Source organism: Neltuma alba, unplaced genomic scaffold, assembly GCF_004799145.2.
Source record: "Neltuma alba isolate B1F8T4 unplaced genomic scaffold, ASM479914v2 tig00011289_pilon, whole genome shotgun sequence".
Taxonomy (NCBI): domain Eukaryota; kingdom Viridiplantae; phylum Streptophyta; class Magnoliopsida; order Fabales; family Fabaceae; genus Neltuma; species Neltuma alba.
Window position 1 is genome coordinate 792,678 of NW_021635998.1, and position 19,333 is coordinate 812,010.

A 19,333-nucleotide genomic window follows, 5' to 3' on the forward strand; every position below is an offset into this window, starting at 1 on the left:
GGACGAAACTGCTTCTTTAGGAGTGTATAAGAGCTAACCTCCATTTCTTTGGAAGCTTACAAAAATACAATAACTCCCTTCCTTCCTTCCCTCTCTCTTCTTCTCATCTTCTACAGTCTCAAATTTCCCAACTTTCGAGTTTCGACAACGTCATGCCCAATAACTCCAACCCTCCTTCTTCTTCGTCTGTGATTTCATCTCTTGGGCATCATCATGATGAAATGCCTGACCGCAAATCCATATGGGTTCTTGTTTCAATCAACAAGTACATTCTTGAAGCCATAGAGAATGCAAGGAATGGCCTTAAACTGAGATGCAGCTCCAGATTGAGGATTCAAAAGCAAGAGTTCTTTGAATTCTCAGAGCAGCAAGTCCTGTCAAATCTGTACTGGGGTATTGACGCCATTGAAGCTGCAATTCAGACTCAAGAGCCTGAAGAAAGGTCCTTTCGGCTTAGTAATACAGAACAGATGCTTCAGGTCCCAGTCATGCTTGATGAAGAAGGGGTTACAGCCTCAATTCCAAATCGTGACTTGGTGTGTTGCTCATACTTTTGCCTCTCAGTGGTTCAGAAACTTCAAGGAGATGAGTGGCAAGCAGCCCTGCATTTTTTGCAAGCAGTACTGGTTTCTCCGAAGCTTGTTTGTACAGAATTTGCACCAAAGCTTTGCGAGACCCTTTTCCCTCTGGAAGGAGGTGTCAGTACGAGCATGCAATCTGATTCTACAAAGAGTACCGAAGAGGAGATCAATACAGCCATAAGGGAGATGGCAAGGAAATACAAGGAATGTTTGATGTATTATCGGGTCATGTTTTATGCGGAGACTCCATGGTGGCGCAGGTATTGTAGAGAACAATCGGTACATTCCGTCTGAGATTAATCCTTTCTTCCTGTACCATAAAGCAACTTGTCTTTAAGCGTTAATGATTGGAAACTAAGAGAAGACCATAAATGTTTTTTGTTTTGTTGCCTTTTTCTGACATGCAAGAGATTTAGATTTAGCAGCGCCAAGTGTCTGTACCAGCATAGACATTAATGTGCCCTCAGATATGAGTTGAAGAGAGAGAACTAAAATTGCAGCCTATCTTAACAAATTTCCCCTTTTTTTTGTCCACATAGGAAGATTCTTCCACTGCATTGGGCTTCATGGTTACCCATGAGCATTGCGAGTATACCTATGTGACTCAAAAACTAATATAGCTCCACAATCCTTGACTTCTATTAATGAACATTAAAATTCAAGATGTTGAACCCAAGTTTTTGACAGGATTGAGCCAAATATCAGCTGCGTATCTTCTAATTCAGTTCAAGATGCGTCTGGACTGCAACGTTGCAATATGGTAAGCCTTGTATTTATTTCCTTCATTAGCATGAATGAGTGACTTCAATTTTCACATACAGTGTAGTAAATGCCAAAGTGTTAAATGCATAATTTTTTTACCTTTGTGGCATCAATGCAATGCAGTATGATAAGGTGCATCCACTTGATATTCAAGAAGATGTTACAACTGTTATGACCGACAAGGTAAATGGATTAATGGATATTGCTAGAAGTAAAGATCATTGGAAAGCCTTATATCAGCTTCACAGGAAAAAACATAAAAGAATTTCAAGCATTGAGTGCTTCAAGGATATGTTGTTAGAAGCCCGGTCTAGCATCCCAACTTCTATAGATTCTTGCCATGAGGACTTAAGAGACAAAAGGGACTTGGTAATTATTTTTGAAGATTCATAGTTGACAAAAGAACTAGATATAATGTTTCTGCATATAAGCATGACACATAGATCGGAATTTACGGGTGCATACTAACTCATCTTTATTAAATCAGGTAAATTTTGATGACAGTAAATATCACATCAGAACTAGCATAACAAACGAAGATGAACCACCGGCAGAAACATCTGACTGGTTTGTCCCTCTAACAGATTCTTTCACAGTCTCTAATTTTTCTCGTGTTTATCTTCTAGAATTTAATTTATAGACCTTTACAGGAAGCTATATCAATGCTCCGGTTGGCAACAAGAACCTCAAAATCCATTGCATGAACGGTTAGATCAAAGAAAGATGGTTAGCGTTGACTCAAGAAGATTCTCCACTTCCATGAAAGGCATTGCTTCAACCATCTCAAAGTACATAGATGGAGAAAGCAATTATAATATTGATGATGAACTTATTGAAGAAGCTTTGCAGATCCAAAAATCACATCTCTCTGATCCAATAGCATTTATGTCTGCCCACAAACGCTGGATCAACCAAAGAAATTATGCAGAAAGTTCTGAAGGAAAATTGTTAAGATCATTAGACCTAGGAAGCTTGATGGAAGTAAGTTCACACTCCAGAAGATACTTCATCAGTGAACTATCAGGACCAACTGAAATGAAAAGTTCAGTTTTACATCATTCAGAAGCATTAGGAAATTGCGTTGAAGACTATACAGCAGATATTGCATCTTTTTATGAGTGTTTGTCTAATTCATCATGTAGCACGTATGGTTTCTTAAAGGATGTAATTTTGGATGAATTGCTATTTGCCATCTCTACCTCTAAAGAGGAAAGGGAAATAAGGGCGTCAGTTTCTATGCTGACAACTATTATTTCAAGGAACAAGTCAATCATAGAAGACATCAAGAAGAAAGGTTTGAAGTTGTATGATCTGGCAAGTGCTCTAAAACAAAATGTCCATGAGGCTGCAATTCTCATATATTTGATAAATCCATCTCCTATAGATATTAAAACACTGGAACTTTTACCAACTCTAATGGAGATTGTATGCAGTTCCCGTAGTTACAAGGGTAAGCCAGAGTCACTTCTGCTAACACCTCATGCAGCATCCCTGATGATCATTGAAGAACTAGTAACTTCATTTGATTATGCCACAAATAACATGCATCTGGCTGCTATCAGTTCTCCCCATGTTCTCAGTGGACTCCTTGAAGTTGCAAGAAACGATAATCTGAAAGAGGTTTTCTCTTTGATCATCATTCTTATAAAATGCATGCAGTTTGATTCACAGTGCAGAGAGTACATATCACAATTCACTCCTCTTGCCCCTTTTATTCAACTCCTGAAGACAGACAGCAACCGTGCCAAACACATGGCACTCGAATTTCTTCACGAAATCCTCTGCATACCTCGGTATAACTACTTAACCATATTCCATTTTTGCATTCTATCTTAATTGTTATGTGGAATAGGGCATCAGTACGCTTCCTCCTATATTTCAATAGAATTGAGATAAATATCATGCATCACTAAAAGATTTGATGCGTATGTATTATGGTGGGAAAAGAATTCCCGGAACCATAAACAAAAACACTTCTGAGGTTGCTTCCGTGGTGATGGATTAATCTTGAATGGAATCCCAAACAAGGTGTTAATATTCCAAGAACACACACACACACATATGCATATGAATGTGTTTGCTTTATCTTGTAATCTTTCATGCGGTTGCAAATTAAAACATAAAATTATCATGAGTCTAGTGTAAAACAAACCAATATCAGAGAGGCAGTGCACCCCATCTATTAGCTACAACAGAAATAATCATGCTTGGTTCATATATTCACTGTACACTTGGTCCTTGTCTCGGGAGAACATGGGAGAGCTTTCTGTGATTTAATTTTCCAATTTCTTTTCAGGTCTTCAGCTATTAGTCTGTTGCAGCGGATGCAAAAAGAAGGAGGTGCCAATGTTATTCAGATACTGATGCTGTGTCTCCATCAATTACAATCTGATCACCAACTCTTAGCTGCTAACATATTGCTTCAGTTAGATGCATTGGTAAGTTTTGAAATGAGGAAAATTAATCGGCCATATATTCCATTCATGAAACTCTGTCAACGGAAAATAGCTAAGTCATTATATAATAGTTCTATGACAACTCAATTGATTTGAAGAAACTATACATGTCCAAATATGGTGTTTCTATTCTCCTATATTGAAAGTCTGCATAGTTAAGTATAGCTTTATTAAGCGATAACTTCATAATATTGTTTAACATTAACCCATAAACATTTTTAAATTCTTCTCAGGAAACTTAGGTTTTGATATATGAGCCTCAAAATGATTCAAACAAGTTAACTCATGAAAACTGATGAGTGATTACTTGATAAATAGAAGTCATACAACTAGATTTACTGAACTTCAGATGGACTTCAAACTAATAAAGAGAACAAAATAACATGCAGAACTCTACCAGCAAAAGTGAGTTCGGAGAGGAAGTAGTGCAGGTGCTGCTCAGGGGATTGGCCTCTCAAGAAAGCTCAGAGCAGATATTATCTGCATCAATTCTATCAAATCTTGCTGGAACATATGGTTGGAACGGGGAATCATATACAGCAGCATGGTTGCTAAAAAAGACTGGTTTGACCTCTCCATATCCCCAGAATATGATAAGAAACTTCAACCGGTTGGATCAAAGCCTGCAGGTGAGCTGTCCAGAACAGTCATATTTGGGGAAGCTCAAACTATATAAATATTACAGGTCGTGTGCAGGAAATAATTTTGAAAATGAAGAAATTTCATAACATGCAGGATACAAGCACAAATTTATGGTGTAGTAAGATTGCCAAGTATATCATAAGCATTGGAGATTCAATCTTCCATGCTTTGGAGAAAGGGCTAAAAAGCAAAATAAAAAGACTTTCAAGAGACTGCCTTGTGACAATTGCATGGCTTGGATGTCAGATATCAAAAAGCCCAGACAGCGTAAGATATTCTGCATGCGAGATCTTGCTAAGTGAAATTGAGCAATTTTTACATCCGGGGATGGAGCTGGAAGATAGACTTTTAGCATGTCTGTGCATCTACAACTATACCTCTGGCAAAGGTAATAACCCTTGCATGATAATATCAACAAACAACCTTCATACATTATTAACTTGTGTAACAAATTGGTCAAAAAAGAAACTTGCAGAACATAAATATTGAAGATCGATAGGACATCTGTGACAGCTTTATTTGTTCATTTATTTTATGTTTAAAACCAAAAGCATTGCTTTGCCTTTCCCACCCAAATGGTACAACCTCCAGTGAGTATTAACTGAGAATTAAACTTAGCAAAAACATAATATCGTTGATTGTTTTTCCTCAACCCTGGTAAACAACATTTTTTGTAATGATCTTATACTCCATGATCTATAATGGTTCACCCTACTAAGTCAAATGGTCCTTTTCTTATAGGAATGCAAAAACTAATTCATTTCTCAGAAGGCGTGAAGGAATCATTACGACGCCTTTCAAATATAACCTGGATGGCTGAGGAATTGCATAGAGTAGCTGATTACTTGCTGCCAAACATATCAGTGAGTATTCACAAACATAATCGCAAGACTTGCATGCATTTCTAAATAAGAACTTACGAAGTTCTCCATGTGGTATTCATAAAAATTGATTTAGCAAAAGATCTGCACAATGTGCAGGAGATTATCATGCAGTGGCTATATATGGAAAAATGAACATAAAGATCTTTATGCCCCCTCTTCTTTTTCAATGCTTGTGTAAAAATAAATGATATCATGAGCTATTAATGATCTAAGGAGATTACCAACGTTCTTTAGTTTTTAGTAACTCATATAATGAGTATAGACTGACTAAACTGGACTAACCATATTCCGTTTGGAATATTGTCATATCATTATGACAATATGAGCAGCGTATTTCTTGTGTCCACACACAAATCCTTGAGGTTGGCCACAACTTTAGTGCAGCTGTTTGCTCCCTCATATTTTACAAAGGACTGCTTTTCAGTGGATATTCTGATGGATCAATCAAGGCACGAAACACTATTACATTATCAAATTTGAATGGTTTTGCATTTTTTATGCCCATAGATTATGTTTGCTAAATCATATTATAAACAGGTTTGGGATATCAGGGGGCAATCGGCCACTCTTGTATGGGACATTAAGGAGCACAAGAAGTCAGTCACATGCTTTTCGCTTCTTGAACCATCAGACAGCCTCTTAAGTGGATCTGCTGATAAAACCTTAAGGGTATGACTGAACTTCGCTCAAAGTCACCACTTTCTATCTCCACTTAGTCTTGTAACAGCAAGAATGAGCTGTTCATCTCAATATCACTTAAATCCAATAGGTCTGGAAAATGATCGAGAGGAAGTTGCAATGTACTGAAGTCATAGTCTTCAAGGAACCAATTCATCATTTACATGCACATGGACAAATGATTTTTGCGATCACTCAGGGCCAGGGAATCAAGGTGATGGTTCAAAACCCTCCATGATTTGTGAAATACACAGTCCATAATTCAGATATACCGAAAGGAATAAGAATTGTTATTGCCTACAGCAAGCAAATTTGGGACAATTACTATAGATTTTTTATTCCTCTTGTTCTTCTGCAGTTAGTGAGCGAATCAAGAGAAGTAAAAAGTACTTTTAAGGGTAAGCATGTAAAGTGCATGGCAGTGACTCAAGGAAGGATTTATGCTGGGTGCGCAGATTCAAGCTTACAGGTAAGCTTTCTGTTGTTGGACAGATATTTAGATTCCAATAGTACATAAGTATGACATAATGCCCTATTTTAGGAGTATTCCACAGCATACAATCGGGAACTAGAAATCAAAGCACCTACAAAGAGTTGGAGGAAACAAAACAAACCCATTCATTCAGTTGTTGCATATAGAGATTGGCTTTATACTGCAAGTAGGCATGTCGAAGGCTCAACATTCCAGGCAAGAGTAATAAATATGAACGTACAAGATTGTGTAGTTGCTTTTCACTGACATAAATGAAATGTCCAGGAATGGAAGAGAAAGGGGAAGCCTCAAATTTCCATTCTTACTGGCAGAGGAGATAGTGTCATTGCCATGGAAGTAGTGGAAGACTTCATATATGTAGTCACCAGCTCATTAGCAAATAACATTCAGGTAATCAAAAAGTACATGAATCTAAATTATCAGCTTCAGCACTGTATGTGTTGGGAAAATGGCAGTTATGCTCAGGTACTCAGTTTTGGCAAGACTTGACAGATATCTTAACTCCATTTTGGGTCATTTTGCACTGATTTTTCCTCAGAGAAAAATGCAAAGTATTGAGAATTATTAATACGCAATTCTATATGTACAAATCTAACCAGAAGCCAATGTTTGAACTGACTCGTATTAAATTCACCTCCCAAACCAGATATGGTTGAGAAGTTCCCAGAAGAAAGTAGGAAGAATATCAGCAGGAAGCAAGATAACAAGTCTCCTCTCTGCCAATGACATTATTCTTTGTGGTACTGAGATGGGACTAATCAAGGTACAAGCAAATCCATATATACTCTTTTTATTGCCTCTAGATAAAGCTTCTAAATATGAGGTTGACTAGTTCCTCGTTAACAGGGGTGGATCCCTCTGTAGGGAGAGCTTCAATTTACTGTCACTGCATGTTCATCATTCAAACTTAAACTCTTGGCAAATACTACAGCAAAAGACAGACGGCAAGCACAGGGCACATAAGGAATTGTTATTATATATCTGTAATTAATTTAGAGTGAAAACTATAGTGAACAGAAGAGTATCTTTTTGTACAGGAAATGGTAAATGCTGTAATTAGTAGTAAATATTTGTATTCCTTTCTGCTTACACTTCTCACTTACAGTCTTAGAATCAGCTTTAAGATGCTGAATCACGCAGAGCTGTATGTATGTGGATTCAGCATTTATTGAACCAAACTGTCTTGTAAAGAAGAAACCAATTGCTCGGAAAGACTATGCCAGCGACTGTTAGAATGAATAAATGGATTAAATTTGTCTACCTTCGTCTCAATCTCAATTCTCAAGACATTGTCTCCCCATTAGTTACTTTTTACGTTAAAATGATTGGAAGTGAGTTATTATCTGTTATAGTATTCTTTTTCCAGTTAAACATTTAATCAATGGATTGGATAATCTCCAAAGATGTGATGGTTTTTGATAGCATTGATGAGACTTGAAAGTTTTGGACTAATTGTGGCGGAAGAATTGGATTCAAAGTGACAAAGCAACATGTGCATAAGAGGGGGAGGCGAAAAAAGATGGCACAGTCTGTGCCAATTTATTTGTTACAAAGAAGACTTGCAGAAGGCAGATAAACGGGATTATAAGACAATGGATTATAATCAGGAGATCAGAACAAATTGTGAAAACAAGGACGCAACTTGTGAGTGTGGTACAAGTTTGAGAGCATGTGATTTTGTAGGGAAACGTAAAAACATTTTACATATGCAAGAAACAATTCATATGCTGCCATTTCAGTTGAACAGTTTTTATGTTAAGTACCATTAAATTGATCTGGCAGAAGGCGTGGCCCTGTAATGTAACAAAGTAAGTCGCTTGATTTGGTTTCCGTCAAATGGATTCTGAGAAGGAAATCATTAATAATATACTGTATGAGTATTTTGGTATGATGTGGATGTTTATTTGACTCATTTCTTCACATAGTATCATCAATTCTTCTTCTAGTTTTTTGAACATTTTTTTTGTTGTTGTTGCCAAGTCCAGTTTTTAAACATCTAACCGGTTAGAATCTCAAGCAAAAATGCACCTCACGTCGAGAAAATTTAGAGAGTTTTCAAACTGTAAATTTCTTCCGTTTTCTTTTTTGGGACTAACCAAATTTTCATATCAATTAGTATAAAGGAATCTCATAGGAAAAATTGTAATAAAACCTAAAAAAAGTAACATAATTATTATAAAATTTTAATGACAAATAAACAAGTTGTAATGACAAGTTTTAAAGTAAGAAATGATTATTTTTTACTTGTTATAATAATTTCTTTTGTGCAGGAGTCTATTACAATTCTCTCCATCTTATATCTTGTCAAAAAAAAAGAAGAAAGGAATCTTATATAACTAAAATGCTGATCCATGGCACGGGCAGGGCAAATTGCTGGCTCGTGTAACTACACAAGTTTGAGGTTGACTGACTGACTATATAAATTACAATTATTAATGAAATAGATATTTCAAATTTCAAAATATACTAATATAACCAAATAAAATACGTGATTTAAAAATAAGTTTTTTTTTTTTAACCTGAATGAAAAGTAAATTATATCTATCAAATCTTACCATTATTTATAATGGTTTGTTGTTGTAAGAATTTTATAATGATTAATATTATGTATATTAATTGATTTGGTTTTAAAACTGAGTTAAATAGCATCTTCATCAATTTTTCCAATAACACTTAATATTAAAAACTAATTTTTTCTGGTAAAAAATAATTTCTTAAAATAAATTTTGGGGCATCCAAGTATTTTTTTTTCAAAAATTATTTTAGAATAAAATATAAAAATATAATTTTAAATGCACTCACAGTTCACGCCATGCTCGGGTGCCGCCCGGCTGCACAAAAAGCCGGTGCATCTTTTCCAGCTTCGCTCAAACCCTCTCGTTCCCTCCTTTCTTATGCCTGCTCCTCCGTCGACGAACTATTGCGTGAAGCAGGAGTGCTGAAAACCTAGCAGTTGAGACCATCATTGAAGCTCAAAGATGCCGGGTCCCGCCGTAGAATTGGAGCCAGTGGAGCCACAGTCACTGAAGAAACTAAGTTTCAAGTCCCTTAAGCGTGCTCTCGATCTCTTCTCTCCCATCCATGGGCAGCTTGCTCCACCTGATGCCGAGAGGTGTCGATTCGTTTGTTTTAATCATTTCTTATTTTCAATTGTCATCTGGGTACTCTCCCAAGTCTTAACTGTTGAGCCTCGTTCGGAGTAATAACTGATTGATTATTCCCATTGATGTCTAGTCTTTGAATTGTGACTCTCTTATGTGTTCTTTTGAGTCCCCAGACGTCATTATTAACTATTTCTCCCCCCCTTCTTTTGTGTGGTGTTATGCAGCAAGAAAATTCGCATTAGCCACAAGGTTAGTAACTTTGGGATTTTTTTAATTCTGGACAGTCGCGTAGTGCTGCCTTTGAATATTTTAATATTCTTTTGAAATTTCTGACCTGCATCAAAAGAGTTATCTGGTTGGCACTAAAAGCGAATTTGTCGAGCTTAAGATATATCTGAGCAGCTTCCCCCCCCCCCCCCCGGGGGGGAAATTATTAAAACTTAGGTAAATGTTGAGTATGCTGGAATCAAAAGCACTACCACTCAACCTCGTCAACAATCTGATCACAGCCAACAGCCAGGGCCCTCTAATGCGCTTGCTCTTCCAGGTACCGTAACCTTAGTTATCATTTTGGTTTACAATATGCTTTCTCTAGCAAGAATGCTTTCTGAATTTAAAACGGAATAATTGACTTATAAATGATCATGATGTAGTTTTTCTATTGTGTTGTGTTTTTATTTGCAGTTCATTCATGGCTTCTTTGTTCTTTACTATTTGATTGCAAGATTTCTTTAACAAAAGAAATATAACTGTGCTTCTTATTGGATTTGATTGCAGAATATGTAGGTCAATTTTTTCTCTGAGAATTATTTTATTTGAATGAATATTTTTTTTAATGTTTGTTGAGTATGATTGTTGCATGCACTGAGAACCTTTAATACTTTGTTGTGAGGGAAAATAAGGTATAGGAATACAATGACCACTGAATTTACGTGTCAGGAACATCCCTCCCTCCATAGAAAGGAACAATAAAAGCTAATCTGAATGATGGAAATTGAGTTCTATTTTTTAAGGGGCTTTAGCACCCAAAGTTTAAGTTCCCCTCTGTCAACCTTTTTTCTTTCAATTTCTTAGTCTTCATCACATTTTGGTTCGTCCTCTTGAAATTCAGCCCTGTTTGTGGAACATTAATTGTAGAGGCTATTTATTAGGGCTCTAAATTTGGATATTTGTTCCTTATCATTGTTCATAGGTCCAGAAGATTCCAAAGGTCTCCAGAAAGTAGCAGCAAAAAATGCGTTGGTAGTTGGCCCATCTATGCCAGCTGCTTCATCGTACGTACTCCCTCTTGTCCCAGTGTTTTTCTGGGGTACATAGAAAATCATTATCTTTTGCATAGCTTTGTAATTTGTTATATGATCTGATTGTATGTGGTACTTAGATTATTCATTTTTGTGATTTCTGAAACAACTGCCTTTTATGGCTGCTGAGAATGATTATTTTTTGCGTAGTTTTGTGATTTGCTATCTAATCTGATTATATATGATATTCCAAAGTATCATATGAAGGGTCTGTTTGATTTACTTAAACTTGCAGAAACGTATTATTTTAAATTTTTATGTTGAGAATATTTTTTTAAGCAGTTTAAAGATTATATAACTTGGCTATGAAACATGTGAAGAATTCCCCCCCCCTCTTTGTGTGATAAACAGGATTAAACTCTCTTGAAATATGTGAAGAAATATTGAAATAATAAAACAAAGTTGCATGGTGCCCAATGAAGTGCGCGGAGAAAGTTGAAAGACTAAAAATTGTTGCAGGGTTTAAAGGAGCTACACTAGTCATGGCTTGTAAATAGTACAATTCCCTATATATTTTACATTTTATATTGATATTGATATTATTTGTTGTTAAAGAGTAGAATGATGATGTTGATTCATTGATGCATACTGACTCTTCCTTCTGTTGATTGCAACACACTCGGCACTCAGGTTTTTTGAAAAGATATTATCAAAGTTACATCATGCTTATGCTTTTGTTTCTCAACAGGAACGATCTTGGTTTTCCAGGCAAAAGTACAGCAGTTATTTCTGCCCCTGGCTCTTCTGAAAGGTATAAGCCCTTCCCATTTATTCTATAATTTAAGAGATTTAAGAATGATTTGCAATTCATAGTTATGGATGCTCATTTTATTCCCTGAAAAGAGTGTAATGTTTTAACTGTTGCTTGTGTTATTTATATTATGCTGTTTTCTCAATGCTTATGTTGCATTTTACGTTGTGGGATTTTAATTATATATGACTCATGATTGACATTTAGTGGCGTTATCTCATTTGACTAAATGGTTTTAGTTTGTGCGCTACACTACAGGAATTTATCAACATCTGCTTTAATGGAAAGAATACCAAGTAAATGGCCACGCCCTGTATGGCATGCACCATGGAAGAACTACAGGGTAAGCTTCTTACCCCTTAATCAGATCTTGATGGTTGAAGAGTAGTATTAGCGTTGTAGGCTTTTCTTCTTTAAATAAGTTGCTCAATTATATGCATAAAGGTCCAACTTGTTTTCTTCAAAACCTCTGTTACTACTAATCACTTCAAATTTCTAGAGAAGCTTGACAATTTTTAATACTTTTTTGTACTTGCATGCTTCTTTTTGTTTGTTCAATAATTATCTTTCCGTTGAGAATTTTTTCAAGGCACTGTGGTTAGACATAACATGTGAATTTCTGATTGAAAAATTTGCGTGTACTTTGTTAATTTACAATGGCATGTTGTATGTTGTGAGTTTAAGTTATAACTATTTTCTGAATTAATTTCAGTTTGGGGTTTGTATCGAGTGTGTTTCCATTTTGTAGGTTTGCCTGGTGAACTATCACAAAAGTCATTTAACAAATTGCAATTCAATTTCAAGGATGACTATTCTTACCCTCTTTCTTGACGAATTGGTTTCTATGTGTCACTTATGTATTGATTTGTTGATTATGACCATGTCTGACTGCATTATTTGTTGGTGGAGTCTTTCATTTGAATAATGAGCTTGATAAAATATCTGGTTTGTTTTGTATAGGTCATCAGTGGTCACTTGGGATGGGTGAGATCTATTGCTGTTGATCCCAGCAATACTTGGTTTTGTACTGGTTCCGCAGATCGAACCATCAAGGTATTTAATCCTGAAATGCATGTCATTGTTGATTTCAAGTATATCGAGATGAAAAGAGAGGAAAACCTAGTGAGCCTTGTTAATTTTGTGGACTTGGATATGGCATTTCTAATTTTCTATGCCTCCCTCTCTCCCATGGACTTTATTTGCACACCATTGACCTTAACATTCTAGGTCCTTCCCACTCCCCTCTTGAATACTTTTGCCTCTTACCGTTAAATTGAATTTCAAAATACAAGACGTAGCAAGTGGAGACGTTCATTGCGTTAGTCTATGACTTTGGATTCGACTGTAGTACTTAGGCTGATCCACTTTCAATGTTTAGAGGCCATCTTTGTGGTACACACTTCTTGATCATGTATGTATGCATTCTTTACATGACATGTATAAGTAACGCATAATCCCTAGATGTGTCAAATAGACTACCCTTCAAGGTTATTGGGAAAAAGAAATTACTTTTTTCCTGTTTTCTCCCTTCAAACAAGATTATGTCATAATAGTAGCCTGTAAAGCTAAGGTTTCAAAAGGAAAAAAAGGGCGTTATTCTATTGATCATGTGCACTTCTATTGAATTGAAGTCTCTATTTTACTATTTATTAATTTAAGAGTTGCCTATTATTTTCATTTCTCCCATATAAGGCTCAATAAACTTTCTCCCTTTTTTCCCATCCCAATTGTCAAAGCTATTCACCTGCATACAAGTTTGAAGTTAAATTTAATTTTCGGTCTTGCCTTTGCTCTAGCTTTATTGCCCTTTTTTCGACAAAAATGAAGAGTACTACCTCCCCCCCCCCCCCCTTTCTTTTTTCCTCTATTTGTAGTTTTCAAAAGTGGACATATAGATGTCTTCGTGCCTAGAATATTATGTACCCAGTCAAAAGGCAGTAGTTTTCTTTGCTAAATGTTCAGTTGGGCAGATATGGGATTTGGCAAGTGGTAGGCTAAAGCTTACATTAACAGGTCACATTGAACAAGTAAGAGGTAAGATTCTAACACTATTAATGCCAGTGGGGTCAACTATGGCAAGCCAGGTCAATAATAACCGTGGGCTTTGTATGTAGGCCTTGCTGTCAGCCAAAAACATACCTACATGTTTTCTGCTGGTGATGACAAACAAGTCAAATGCTGGGATCTTGAACAGAATAAGGTAAGTCGCATTTCCTCACCCTTTTTTTTTTCGTTGGAAATTTAGCAATTCTTTAAAGAATTGTAACTTTTTATGCATGTGGATTTTTGTTTAGGTTATCAGGTCTTATCATGGTCATCTAAGTGGTGTTTATTGCCTGGCTGTTCACCCCACGATAGACATTTTGCTTACTGGAGGACGTGATTCTGTTTGCCGAGTATGGACTTGTCAATATAGCACTTTATGAAAAGTTGTGATGGATGCCTTGCTTTCAGTTGAAATGTTATTAAACTAACTGTTCAATTTCTTATTTATTAAAATTAGAAAGATGATAAATATGTTCTGGTGCTTCAAACTTTTCAGGTCTGGGATATACGCAGTAAAATGCAAATTCATGCACTATCTGGTCATGACAACACTGTCTGCTCTGTATTCACCCGCTCAACAGTATGTAGCTTCTCATTCTGTTGTTATGTATCTATCAGCTATTATTATATATTTATCTTACGTATCTGTTGTTAGTCAGTCTTATAGAGGTGCTTTTCATATCATGCTTATCATGTTTACAGCATCCACAAGTCGTTACTGGTTCCCACGACACTACCATCAAATTCTGGGACCTTAGATATGGTAATTTATGCCCCACCCCCCCCCCCTTCCCAATTTATTTTTTCTTGTGTTTGTCTCCTCATTTTGCATCTGATGATTTGAGATGATGAATCATTGCAGGTAAAACAATGTTGACACTTACCAACCACAAAAAATCAGTTCGAGCAATGGCCCCACATCCCAAGGAGTATGTGTCCATATCTTCTGTTTGTTGCTTGTAAAGTGATGAAATGTGGTTGATTTTGTTTAAATAATGTATTCCTATTTATCTTCTCACCCACTTCCCTTCCTGTATCCTTCAGGCAGTGTTTTGCATCTGCATCAGCCGACAATATTAAGAAATTCAGCCTCCCAAAAGGAGAATTTTTACACAACATGCTGTGAGTGGTTTAGCTTGCAATCAGTATATATTATTATTGGTTTCTTGCTATTGTGTGGTCTGGGATCACTATGAAAAATCTGGTTGATTACAATTGCTATTTTGAAGATGATTTCTGGTTTTAATTAAGTTCCTCATTAGTAACATTTTAATTTTATGCAGCTCTCAGCAGAAAACTATCATCAATGCAATGGCTGTCAATGAGGAGGGTGTGATGGTCACTGGAGGTACTGACTTCCAACAGTGCTTCCTCAGTGTAGATTTTAATTTAATGAACTTGTTTATTTCAATAAACTTGTGTGCCGATTTGATGGCTTGTCAGTAGAGTCCAGAAAGGATGAATCTGTGCATAATGGCATAAATATCTGTTCATGCATTCATTGACTTGAAGCTTCTTTCCTTCTCGTTGAAGGTGACAACGGGAGTTTGTGGTTTTGGGATTGGAAGAGTGGTCACAATTTTCAGCAGGCGCAAACAATCGTACAACCTGGTATGTATATTTGTACACATTTGAAATCTATGAATAATATAATAATTTTAACAAGTCACATTATTATGAGCCATAAATAGTACTCCCTCTGGTCCTAAATGTAAGATCCATTTTGTAGTGGAAATGAGTTTTACATTTAGGACCTGAGAAGCATATAATGCACGGGACTTGCACTAGCAGTGTTTTAAAGGGGATGAAATTGAAAAGCGTTGTTACCAAGGAGTTAATATTACTGCAAACGATTCATATGATTCTGATATCTCTCATCAGGGCTCATTTAACATACAGAAGTAAAGAGAGAGGAAGGGAAATGACCTCTATATCCCTACCTTGGGGTGGGTGGGTTTTTTTTTTGGGGGGGGGGGTGTTTAAAAAAGACATTTTGTGTATTTGTGTGTGTTTAAAATAACTGATACTGGGTATCATGAATTAATCCAAATTGGATTGCCAGGGTCATTGGACAGTGAAGCTGGTATTTATGCAATGACCTACGATGTAACCGGCTCAAGGCTTATTACTTGTGAAGCTGACAAGACAGTTAAAATGTGGAGAGAAGACGAAACTGCAACACCTGAAACCCATCCGCTCAATTTTAGGCCCCCCAAAGAAATCCGCCGATTCTAACTCTGTTGTTGTGAGACTGTTCCTTATGTATCATCATCACTACCGTGTTTTGTAAGGACTTCTCAAAGTGCTTTTACTTGTAAGTTTCATTCCCTTGTTTTATTATTATTATTATTAATGTTATTCATAGCAGAGTTTTGTGGCGCACGCTAAAATGATTTACGTAAGCTGTCTCCTCCACTCACCCTTTTATTAATACCATTCACATATAGAGCGAACGAAGCTCGAGGAGGACTGCAATAAACCAGTTCCAACTGATCCTATATGAAAATGTGTTTTTTACTTTTTCCAATTCCTTGAACTAAAGGTGTGGTGTGATGCAGCCCACCGTCCTTCAAGATGGTTGTCTCAGCCAGGATGGCAAGGGAGTATAAAAATTTAGGTCAAAATGTCAGTTATTTTTGGAATGTCAGGTCAATTGTTCATAACTTCATCTCCTTTCAAAGCAAGGAAAGACAAATTCCTAATGTTAGGTAAAATTCCTAATTTCCTCATAATAATACAAAAGAAAAGGGAAGATAGTGAATCTCTTTAGTCTTTATTGGGGGGCCTAATTCCCTCCGAAGGAGTCTCATGATTAATAAGTTGCTGATGAATAACTGGGCCCCTAGTCATAATCAATCAAACCTGTCTATCACCAGAAGTCAGTTGTCTGGCTGCTTCCAGAAAAGGCCACAGTGCTTTTTCATTTTATTCATCAACTTTGCTGCTAGAACGATATTTTCACTTTGAAGTCTTCCTTCGTAAACTTTTCCCCCTTTTAATTGAGCTTTAGTATGTAAATCTCGCATAAACATTGTATGTTTTGTTCATATACGTATTTTAACAATTAATAATTTCCTATAAATTTCATATTTGTCTAAATAAATGTAACTAACCCCTATTTTAGGTTACGTATAATAATTATTTAAGAAATAATTACATGGAGTTCATTATTTACCATAACTATTTAGCAACGAACAAGAGCTTCTTTCAAATTTCGCACTCATCTAAATATAGGGGGTGTTTGGCTAACCTCAAAATCCTCCACATGTTTACTTTGTATATTATAAAAACACTTCTGAAACTATAATTTTGTTCTTACCTAAACACTCCCGTAGTCTAACGACTTTCTGCAAATTTTACCATACCCATTTGGCCAGCCTTGTTGCTCAACACTTCACATGGAAAAAATTGTGGGATCAAACCTTGAAATGGCATGGGGGTGGGTGTGTGTAATTGTGTGCAGGTTCCCTTTCTTGTAGGAAAGAGTTAGAATAATGGGGGGAAAAAAGATTTTATATATATACATATGTATGTAGAGAGAGAGAGTAAATCGTAAGTGTGACTTGTGCTGCATGCTTGCATGGAGTCTATATATCCAGTCGAGATCAAACGAAAATAGTCATCTTTTATTCTCTTAAGATAACTGGAAAAATTATGTAATCCTCATGGAGTCAGAATATTTGGTTTGTATTAATTTGGTGGGGGCTTTCTCTTGGATCTTATATATATATATATATATATATATTTGGACTAATAGGAATTGAGTCTAACAGAAAGAACTAGCTTCTCACAACATGCTTACATTTAATATTTGACAGTGTCTTAAATAAAAATGTCTCTAATAACAGAATACCTGGGCCTATTGAAAGAAAAGAAATTTTTTAAGGGATGGTCTGCTTCTTTTTTTTAAAAAAGAGACACTAATAATTTTTTTGAAACTTTTAATATCATTTTCTACGTTTATCCCCGTTAATTAGTGGTTGTTTTCATTGTATTAATTATCAACACATGGGCTGAGAAATTATTCAATCACTTTCTTTTCTAAATAAGAGTGTTTTTTTAAAAATAAATTATAATTTTTTATATATGTATTATCTTTAACTAATTTCTAATCAACTTTTTAATTTATATAAATCGGTTTTTTTTTGTATTTTATGAAAAAAATTGGAAGAAGGCTGGATAACGATCGAGCATTACTATTAATCTATTTTTGCTTGTGAGGAACATCGGACATAAGTGGTGCTACCCTCCCCAGGTAAAGCAGGTCCAGATCGTAGCTATCACCATAATGTCGCGTTTGGTATGGAGAAGTACACTACGGCCTTTAATTAATTCTTAATATAAAAACTGGTTAATTAATTTAAAAAGATTAAAAAAATTAGTTAAATTAGTTATTTGTAATAAATAAGTATTATCTTTTTTAAAACATCATTGCTAATCAAATATATTGGTTAGAACTACTATTATTATAAAGACTATTTTGAAAAAAAAATGGATAAATATGAGGGATAAGATAGATTGGAATCTTATATTCAGAATCAAAATAAAAGTCAAACAAGTCCTTATATTAAAGATTGGAGGTATTATTTTTTTAAGGCAGTGCAAGTAAAAATAGGATTAAAATTTATATTTAAAAATATACTACCTCCAGTTCTAATTATAAGACCTCATTTATAGATTATAAATGAGATTTTATCATTAGCACGGGAGGTATTATATATATTTATGCTTGGTATATTAATGGAAACCGAAAGTGGGTTTCTTGAATATAATAGAATATTATATATTATCATATTTACTTTGCTTCTGAATTCAATCAATTTTTTTTTAATTATAATCAGACTGTGAGTCTCAAGCTTTATGTGAGATCTAAGCCACACCGAAGGGGGGGGAGGGAATTTAAGCCATATTGTTTTTAAGTATTATATGTTTTAACTATTAAAAGACCTGAGTGAACAAAATAATAATCTATCAGGAGACTGAACAAATTTTCTTTTTGATTTTTTTAAATATTTTTTATTTAATTATGTAGGTCAATTTATTACCAAAAAATATTAAAGTAATTATTACTGTATAATTATTTGTAGGTTTGTTGTTTCCATATTTGTAAATAATTGTAGAATCAAAGTAAAATTTGCCTATGTTTGGCATAAGGGAAATGGAAGAGAGGAAAGAGGAAGAAAAATTTTAATAAGCTCAATCTAAAAAATTGAAGAAATGAGATTTTAAAATTTTAATAAAGTAAAGATGCAAGATAAAAAAAATAAAATTTAATTAAAAATTTTTAATCTCATTTTTTAACTTTTTAAATCAAGCTTATTAAAAATTTTTACTACTCCCTCTTACACAACACCCAAATGCCGTTCTTTCCTAATTCAAATATTTAAAACAAAAATTAAATGTGCGCCTTTAATCTATTGATGACTTTACATAATATTTTATTTTGGTTCTTTAATTTTATTACGTGTTTTTAGTCTTTTAATGTCAAAACCGTCAAAAACAATAGTGACAGTGAACATTTAAATATTGGCAAAATATTTTTAAATATTAATATCTTATATTTAAATTTTAAAATAATGATGGTCATTATAAAAAAGATCATGTGTGACTAACAATCCTAAAGTTAAGAGACTAA

The 19,333-nt window shown here is 35.1% G+C and overlaps 2 protein-coding genes across 3 annotated transcripts; both read left to right on the forward strand.

Moving 5' to 3' along the window:
- The first annotated feature begins 81 nt into the window (after nt 1-81).
- Nucleotides 82-8,250, forward strand: LOC114711427 (putative E3 ubiquitin-protein ligase LIN-1). Of its 2 annotated transcripts, none has more exons than XM_028895827.1 (17): nt 82-841; nt 1,269-1,341; nt 1,467-1,712; nt 1,831-1,910; nt 1,994-3,136; nt 3,640-3,781; nt 4,189-4,428; nt 4,535-4,829; nt 5,183-5,304; nt 5,655-5,774; nt 5,863-5,994; nt 6,095-6,217; nt 6,362-6,472; nt 6,545-6,691; nt 6,761-6,886; nt 7,143-7,259; nt 7,919-8,250. In XM_028895827.1, the coding sequence occupies exons 1-17, from the start codon at nt 153-155 to the stop codon at nt 7,922-7,924; spliced, it is 3,912 nt and encodes a 1,303-aa protein (XP_028751660.1). In that variant the 5' UTR covers nt 82-152; the 3' UTR covers nt 7,925-8,250. The 2 variants fall into 2 exon arrangements, with proteins under 2 accessions (XP_028751660.1, XP_028751659.1); XM_028895826.1 differs by lacking the exon at nt 7,919-8,250 and adding an exon at nt 7,343-7,756 and having other exon boundaries at nt 83-841.
- Nucleotides 8,251-9,323: 1,073 nt separating this feature from the next.
- On the forward strand, nt 9,324-16,115 carry LOC114711463 (protein pleiotropic regulatory locus 1). Its single transcript, XM_028895876.1, has 17 exons — nt 9,324-9,608; nt 9,825-9,849; nt 10,045-10,147; nt 10,793-10,874; nt 11,590-11,652; nt 11,911-11,995; nt 12,613-12,705; nt 13,623-13,686; nt 13,767-13,852; nt 13,947-14,048; nt 14,195-14,278; nt 14,401-14,461; nt 14,561-14,627; nt 14,743-14,820; nt 14,982-15,046; nt 15,232-15,309; nt 15,761-16,115. Exons 1-17 carry the CDS (start codon nt 9,475-9,477, stop codon nt 15,931-15,933), a joined length of 1,443 nt encoding a protein of 480 aa, XP_028751709.1. The 5' UTR covers nt 9,324-9,474; the 3' UTR covers nt 15,934-16,115.
- The last annotated feature ends 3,218 nt before the right edge of the window (nt 16,116-19,333 follow it).

Coding starts and splice junctions, on each gene's coding strand:
- LOC114711427 (XM_028895826.1), top strand. CDS start 153: ATGCCCAATAACTCCAACCCTCCTTCTTCTTCGTCTGTGATTTCATCT. Junction 1,342..1,466: donor GACTGCAACGTTGCAATATG/GTAAGCCTTGTA, acceptor AATGCAATGCAG/TATGATAAGGTGCATCCACT. Junction 5,995..6,094: donor CTGCTGATAAAACCTTAAGG/GTATGACTGAAC, acceptor TAAATCCAATAG/GTCTGGAAAATGATCGAGAG.
- LOC114711463 (XM_028895876.1), top strand. CDS start 9,475: ATGCCGGGTCCCGCCGTAGAATTGGAGCCAGTGGAGCCACAGTCACTG. Junction 11,653..11,910: donor GCCCCTGGCTCTTCTGAAAG/GTATAAGCCCTT, acceptor GCTACACTACAG/GAATTTATCAACATCTGCTT. Junction 14,049..14,194: donor GACGTGATTCTGTTTGCCGA/GTATGGACTTGT, acceptor CAAACTTTTCAG/GTCTGGGATATACGCAGTAA.